A 7,997-nucleotide genomic window follows, 5' to 3' on the forward strand; every position below is an offset into this window, starting at 1 on the left:
TGAAGTTAGGAAATGGAAGTAACTTGGGGATGAAGAAATTTTAAGAAGTGATGTTTTAGGTATGAGGAGGTAGGGTGAATATGTATAAGTATATATATACTACTTAAATTATGCAATTGGCTAACGAAAAGAATGAATGTTACATTATCTGAGTACTCTTTCTCGAAAGTGCGACCCCAAGAGATGGTGGAAGGTGAGGATCCCCTTCCTTGTTCCTCCTGGTATTGTAAAATCGCCCCCAGTGAGATGGTGGGAGGTTAGGATCCCCTCTTTTGTTCCTCTTGGGCATATGAGAACGTACCTCCTGGGTTGGTTAGTATAGAGGCTCCCCGGTCAGACGCAAGGGTTGTGGTTTCGCTCCACTTGCTCCGGGTTATGATAAGTTATATATAAAAGTGAAATTATATGAATGAATGGCTATGAAATGTTTATAAATGAATGATAAATGATTATCTAAGATACGAGTTTCCCTGGGTAACGTACCGTGGCTTGCCACCACGTATTCCAGGTTGAAACTCGATACTCTGTTGACCCTACCTCGTAAGGGTGACTGGGCACGTATAAATTCCCGGGAATGGTTATCCCCCATTGAGTAAAGTTATATATATATATATATATATATATATATATATATATATATATATATATATATATATATATATATATATATATATATATATATATATATATATATATATATATATATATATATATATATATATATATATATATATATATATATGAATGTATGAATTATGAATGAAAAGAGAAAAAGCTATGCATAGACTCATGGAGATGCGCGACGGGGGACAGTCCAAGGGTTTAGCAAACCAGACTTGTCGGGTTGGCTTGATAACCAACAGATGAGCCTCATCAGCCATAGGACAGGCATACATTATGTGCATATTGTTTGAATTGTTTGATTGTGCATTAACTAGGAATGCCTAACTGCTTATAACATGCTAGTTGTTACACTTGCTATTTGTACTATTTGTATTATACTTGTGTCTGCCTTTGTTTAATTGTTTGTCTTTGTAATATCATCGGAGATGGAGGAATGGAGGAAAGGTGGAGAGATTTAGGATTCTAGTTCAGTTTTAGTTAGATTTTAAGAAATCGGTTTAGTTTAGAAAGCCTTAGAGAACCACCCTGATCTATGGTTTCTGTTTTAGCTCTCTAAGTTTTATAATATGAGTGTTGGCGTTCTAGGATTGCCTCTGGCATTTTCAGGACCTTATATCTTATATGCGTGGCACCTTTACCATGCTGAGAACCTCTGGTTCTCATTCCATACTATGTTATTGTTTTTCAGATGCATGTCGAGAGGCACTTCGCTAGGCGTCTGGAGCTTTTGCAGCGAAGTGGTTTCTTTTGGGGTTTCTTTTGATCTTTTGATATATGTATATATAGATTCTCCTCTGATATACTTGTTTATTTTGCTCTTCTTAGAGGATTATAGAGAACTAGGGTTTTATATATGTATTTTGGATATCGGGCTATGTTTATATGTATGTAAATATTCTCCGGCCAGCCTTAGCTTCGCAGGCTGAGTTAGGAGCTTGTTATTTTGTACCTTTTACCCTATATTCCTACCTTCCATTTAATTATACTCATGAACTCTAGTTTCTTCGTACGCAAGTAATCACATTTCCTGAGCATTGCGCTTTTATTTTTGCGATTTTTGTTTTATCCGTGTTTCAAGGCTCCTCGTATACTGTACACTTTTCCATATATATACATATATATATATAATTTTATTTTTAGAGGTCGTAGCGCCTTGCTACCTCTGTTTTACATCCTAGGTGTAAAGCACTGTGTGGTAGGGTGTTACAGTAAACCCTCTTTTCATGTTAATCTGCAGCAGCGGCAGCAATCACAAAAATTTCCAAGCGACCACAACCGCATTATCCAAAACTACAACAACCACAACAGCTTTAATCACAGCATGAAATTACCGCAACTCAACCCTAAGACATTAACATCGTGAAATCTCAATAAACATACAACGAAGTAGTAATAGCTAGGGCTTTCAAGCATGAAAACTTACTGCAACAAAAGAACGAAGCAGCAACGACCTCTAAACCGATTTAGTGGCAGCTCTGGCAACTACCTCTAGTGACGGCAGCAACCAAAATCTCCGTTGGTGGATTTTCGACTACCAGAGGCGCAGTGATGCGGCTATAATGGCAAGCAATGACAACAATATTCCCAGAAGTTAAAGGAAATGGAAATTAGAAGGAAGAATGCCCTTACCAGTGGGGACTCCACAAGGGCAGTGCCTAGAAGCACGGCGACGCAACTCAGTGACGAACTCCGTCGGAGCTCCCTTTCTCTCTCTTCGAAATCCCTCTCCATGCGCACTGTCACAGCAGCGATTCACAACCCCAGCAAAGATGACTATGACGACGACGAAGCAACTCCATAGTGGTGACGATGTAGGACGCGGTAGCGACAAAGATGAAGCTTTCTTCTCTGCATCTTTGGCTTGCGCATCGTCATCTCCCGCACGCGATAGCTCTGGTCCTCCTCCACTCGGTGGCACGACGGTGGCGATGGCCCCGAGCAGAAATGACGACGGCTTGGCAGCTCTCTCCTCCCTCTTCTCCCTTTCTTCTTCTTCTCCGTCGGTTCCCCTCCCCCCTCCGTTCTCCCTTTTCTCTCTTTCCCTTTCTTTCTTTCTTTTATTTTCATTGGGGGAATGGCGGCTATGGTTTGGTGAGGGTATTTGTTCTGTGAGTGGGAGTGTGTCTTAGGGTTAGATTAGGGTCTTAGGTAGTATAGAAATTTTAGTAAAATAAAAAGGTAGAATAGTAATTGAAAACCAACTATAATTATTAATTATCAACTTATCAATTATCAATTATTTTCAGAAAAATACTCTAATTTAACAATTAGAGATAATCAAATTAATTAATTTTTTTATTCATAAAATAAAATTCATAAGTCTCAATATTCAAATTAAATCATATGAAATTCTCATTATTTTTCAATTACTAAAACATTAAATTTTAAATAAGAAAATATCCAATTATTATGAAAATCATGAGTTCTAATTAATTTTAAATTCAAAGTCTCTAATAATTCACAAATAACTCATTATTTAATTTTCAAAAACTCGGGATGTTATATTATATATTTTAATTTTGATGTTTCTTTTTTTAGATTTTGAATTATTATTTTTTGAATAATTTTAAATGTTTTTTTCTTTAGTTTTTTTATATTCTTTTTCTAATAATTTTGTATGTCTCCTTTTATTAGGTTTTAGATTTTTTTAAATTATTTTGGATATCTCTTTTGTTAGGTTTTGGATATTTCAATATCCAAAAAGGATGCATTTTTCTTTACCATAAATGAAAGGGTATTGGATAATCTTTCACAATGATTTTAGATATTTTTTTGTTATGTTCCGGATGTTTTTTTGGTTCTTTGTGGTTATTTTTTTTTATTGTGAATGGGAGTGAAATGGAAATTAAGGTAGCTATGGAGTTCGGGTACTATTTTTTCCATTAATGGGCACCTTTTTTTCACTGGTTAGTTACATCTCTAATTGGTTACGTTATTTAGTAGAGTTGTTTGTAAAAACTAACTTTTTTTCAATCTAATAGTAGCTTTGTAAAAAAAAATTTAATAAAATTTTTATCGTGAGAAAGTTCAGGATTTCAAGCAACCCATGAGAGAAGACCGTCGAGAAATTCAAATTTCAAATTCAAAATCATTGGTGAACTTAGTTGGTATCACGTAGACGAGCAAGTTACGCGCGTGTTAATCATGCAAAACTTTTTTTTTATAAATTAAGAATTAATAGCCAAATTAGTCTCTAAAAAATGGATTGATCATCAAATTTGTCTTTCAATAGGTTTTTCAATTAAATTAGTGTCGAAAGATTTAAACAAAGGATAACGATGACATTGGCGATGATGTCAACAAAGGAGCAAGGTAGAACAAAGATTTCAGCTTGAATCTCGTGTCTTGAACGAACAATGGTGGGTTTAATTCTTCAAAGAAGTTCATGAACAACCTTAGCTTAAGGCAGAACGCTACCAAGTGAAGCTATTGTTTTCGAAAACAGTGTGTCATCAAAATTGTCAGGGACTAAAAATGCATGCTCCTTTTCATCTCTTAACAGAGGATGATTTTTTTGACATGATATGTGAAATTTTCCTCCCTTTTACTTGCACATTGTTGTTTTGATTGTCTTAAAAATATGATTAATTGCTATGAATTTTACAATTTGACAAACTAAAAACCATGATTGAGGATTCTTTTGTTATAATTTATGAAAGAAGAGGAAAATCATGACTTATGTGGGCTTAATTTGGAAGAAACTCTCAATGATATGAATTATTATGATTCATACTGTCTCTTGATTTATGTATTTTTGACAGTCCTATGAAAAATATTTAGAGATTCATAGCAAATATAAAAAATAATTATTTTTTACTATATGATGAAAAGTTTAAAAATGACAAAAGGAGATTAATAATTTATGAAGGTTGAGGAGATATTCTTGATGTCAGTGTCAATTGTTAATGAAAAATATTAATTTATTAACGAAAGAACAAATGCAATTAATTTTAAATTTTTTATAGATTAATTTGATTGAAAATTTTTTTTGAGAATGAATTCCACGAACAAACCATCTTTTAGTGATTAATTTTATCATTAATCCTATAAATTAAATAAATAGCGTGTCAATTGTAAAATGGTTGAAATCTATTCACAAAATACATTTATTACAAATTTATTTCTTCCAGAAGCATAGATAATTTACATTGCATGTTACGAGTATGTTTTTTTTTCCTTATCATTTTAATTTCATTTTTATATTCATGTTTCTTTTAATGTTCAAATCTTTGTCCGATCCAGCCATATGTAATCTTTTATTTTTGAAAAAAGGAAAAAAATACATCCTTATTAATACTTTGGAATTTTGCATATATTTTTATCCCCTTCGACATATCCCTATTGATTCTTGTGCTATATTTTTAGTTTTTTTAATGTATTTCTTTAATTGATACCCATCATAAAATATATGTCTAATTATCCACCTAGACGTTAGATCTTTTTCTTTATAATATATTACACAATTCTGCACAATTTCCAATTTTAGATATTATAATATGTAAAATTTATTCATGCTATATATTTACGTATACAATATTTAAAGATTTTTGTTATTCACTATTTGATATTTATATATAAAAAATAATTTTCGGAATATGTTCTGGTTTTAAATTTTTTAGAAAATTTTTATTAGTTTGATCTTTTCGAATGTAATTTTAACAAAAGAGTCTTTTAATAATATTTGATGATCTACCTTTAAATTTGAGATCCATTCAAATTTTAAAATAATCAATATAAAGAGTATATAAATTTGAGATCCATTCAAATTTTGAGATCCATTCAAATTTATAAGAGTATATAAAGATGATTTCAAAAAGCGATTAGATTGTTTTTTTTAGAAAGATATATATTTGTCCTTATATTTAATTATATAGAATTGATGACAATATTCTCTCAAAATACAATGAAATTAATGAATTTTTTAATTAAGAATAATAAAAAAATTTTAAATTTCTTGTACAAGAAAATTAAAAGCGCACTTTTTTATTTTCTTTTGTTGCAGACTTTAAAACATTCATATATTATGGGTAGTAATCAAAAGTCATATAATTATTTAATGATTAAGACTTTTTCAATGAATTTTAAATTTAACAAACATGTCTTATCAATGTACATGTTGTTTCATTTATGAAATACACTCAAAAAGATATTTTTTTGTCAAACAATACAATGGTTCAACGAATAAAGAATTACTGTTATTATTTTTACCATGCTAAACGGTTAATAACTGTTAATTATTTTATTATTAAAAATAATATTAATAATAATAATATTATAAATTTGTAAATGCCGTTTAATTTTTACTATTTACAAAATATAAATATCATACAAGTATATGTATAAAAAATATGTCATTAAGATTAAATATTTTTTTATTGTAAATTTTAGAATTTTAACAAAATAATAGGTGTCTAATAGATTAAATCTATACTCCATAGTACATGATTATAAGTTAATTAAGTCCAACCAATTTTAAAAAAAAAAATGTTATGTCTTTTATTTGATTTAATTATGTATGCAATAAAATGTAAACTGGTCTTTGCGCTTCCATCTATTTCTTTTTGGTTTCCCATGGTATTCCACAACTTGATCGACAGGGCAAGGACTAATCCGTTGTGGTATTGAACTCCGATCCATTTAAGGGTTTGCCGCTAGCTAATAGGTTGCTGCATGTACAAGGCGTGTAAGACCCAGAACTTTTGAAAAGTCTTATTATGATCAAGTCTCAAATCATATAGTTATTTATAGCCTTAATTTCGGAAATCATTTTATTAAAGATAATTAAGGCAAGTTTTGATTTATTGGATTTGAGATAAGTTATGATTATTATCCAATTTTGTAATTATTGGATTATTTTCTATATTCAAGTTATAAAGTTGGTAGTTGTGAAATAATAAGGATTTCTATATGATTTGGATTAAATAATTAATATTTTAAATGTTAATACTGTTATTTTAGAAAATAATTTGTAAAGTTGATGAGCAAATAGTATTTTCTAAGTACGAATAGTGTTGGATTTAATTTGAGTTCCAATTACTATATTACCCCTACTCTTATATGAAATTACCGAATTGCCCCTAACCCTAAGTTTCAAAAGTGAAACCCTAATCCCTAACCCTTAGCCGTCACTATCCCTTTCCCTCCTATCACCCAAATCCACGGTGAAACCAGAAATCAAGGCAAGCAGAAAGGGAAAACAGAAATGGGGAAAATAAGGGAGGAAGCGCGCCGGCCAGGGGAAGGAGTTGCTGCCGCCACGGTCGATCACGTCTGCTGCCTCGCCTCCGTGCCACCATGCCTCGCAGTCGAACCCATTTCCGCTGCTACCACCGTCACGGAGAAGAGGCGTCGAAGAGGGGCCGAACTCGCGCCTTGTCGCTGCCGCCCCTGGGGCTTCGAGCCGCGTCACCGTCCTTGGTGACCCACGAACCGAGAGCACACGCGCGGGGGTGGAGGACGGCGTTGCTGTCGCCGCTGCTTCTCCCAACTCCGCTGCTGCCCATTGAAGACGACGCCGTCGCTGGTCAGAACTCAGGCGAGAGAGAGGAGGTCATGAAGGAGGGAGCCGCACTCAGTCCCTGGTCGCCGCCGCGCCAAATGAGGGAGTGGCCGCCGTCGTTGCAGAGGAGCCGCGCGGCCACCTTCACATTCTCGCGCACAGAGAGAGGGGGATGCGCGAAGGGGGACCTTCTTCCGCCACTGCTGCCTGGGATCCTGTGGTCCAAGCCACCATTGATGGAGCTTGAATCGTCGTCAGCCATGGCTGCTGTGCCTCCGGTCGCCGAGAAGGGCCACCGCTGCTGCCGCCGGAAATTGCCACTGGAACTGGTGTCGTTTGGTAAGCTTTAACCCGTCTTCAGTTTCCTTCTCCATTAAAGTTCATCTTTACCATGAGAGTTGTGATGCGGCTGTGTGCTAGGAGTTGCTGCAAGTTGCCGCTACCGGAATCACTACCAGGGCTGCCGCTTCATGGTTCAGTCACTTCTCCTTAGTTACGGTAAGAGTTACATTCCGGAGCCCTTGAAAATCTGCACTGTTATATTTGGGTAGGAATCCTAAGGTTTTGATAACGTAGGGCGAGTTCGAGTTATGGCATGTCACGGTTAGAGTTGTTGTTGCTGTTACGAGTAGTTGGGGCTGAGGTTGCCTCCGTCGCCGGAGCTGTGCCGGGGCCGGTTCGAAACCGCAGCTACTTCGTGTTGTTATTCCGGTAAGAAATTATGTTTCGAAAGCCTTACGTTAGTGCCCCGTACGTGTATTAAAGCCTTTATGGTATTAATATTCCTAGAGTTAGTAACTGAGGTTGCTTGTTGTAATTTAGAGCTGTTTATGCTGCTGCGAAAATGTGTGGGGCTGTGCTTTGAAGCTGCCTT

At 34.6% G+C, this 7,997-nt stretch overlaps 1 protein-coding gene across 1 annotated transcript; it reads left to right on the top strand.

Moving 5' to 3' along the window:
* The first annotated feature begins 6,918 nt into the window (after nucleotides 1–6,918).
* On the top strand, nucleotides 6,919–7,731 carry LOC148569369 (uncharacterized). The gene is made up of 3 exons (XM_088483213.1): nucleotides 6,919–7,462; nucleotides 7,544–7,621; nucleotides 7,700–7,731. The coding sequence occupies exons 1-3, from the start codon at nucleotides 6,919–6,921 to the stop codon at nucleotides 7,729–7,731; spliced, it is 654 nt and encodes a 217-aa protein (XP_088339339.1).
* Nucleotides 7,732–7,997: the final 266 nt, after the last annotated feature.

This window comes from Arachis ipaensis, chromosome B4 (genome assembly GCF_059453495.1).
Source record: "Arachis ipaensis isolate K30076 ecotype BB chromosome B4, ASM5945349v1, whole genome shotgun sequence".
Classification (NCBI taxonomy): Eukaryota; Viridiplantae; Streptophyta; class Magnoliopsida; order Fabales; family Fabaceae; genus Arachis; species Arachis ipaensis.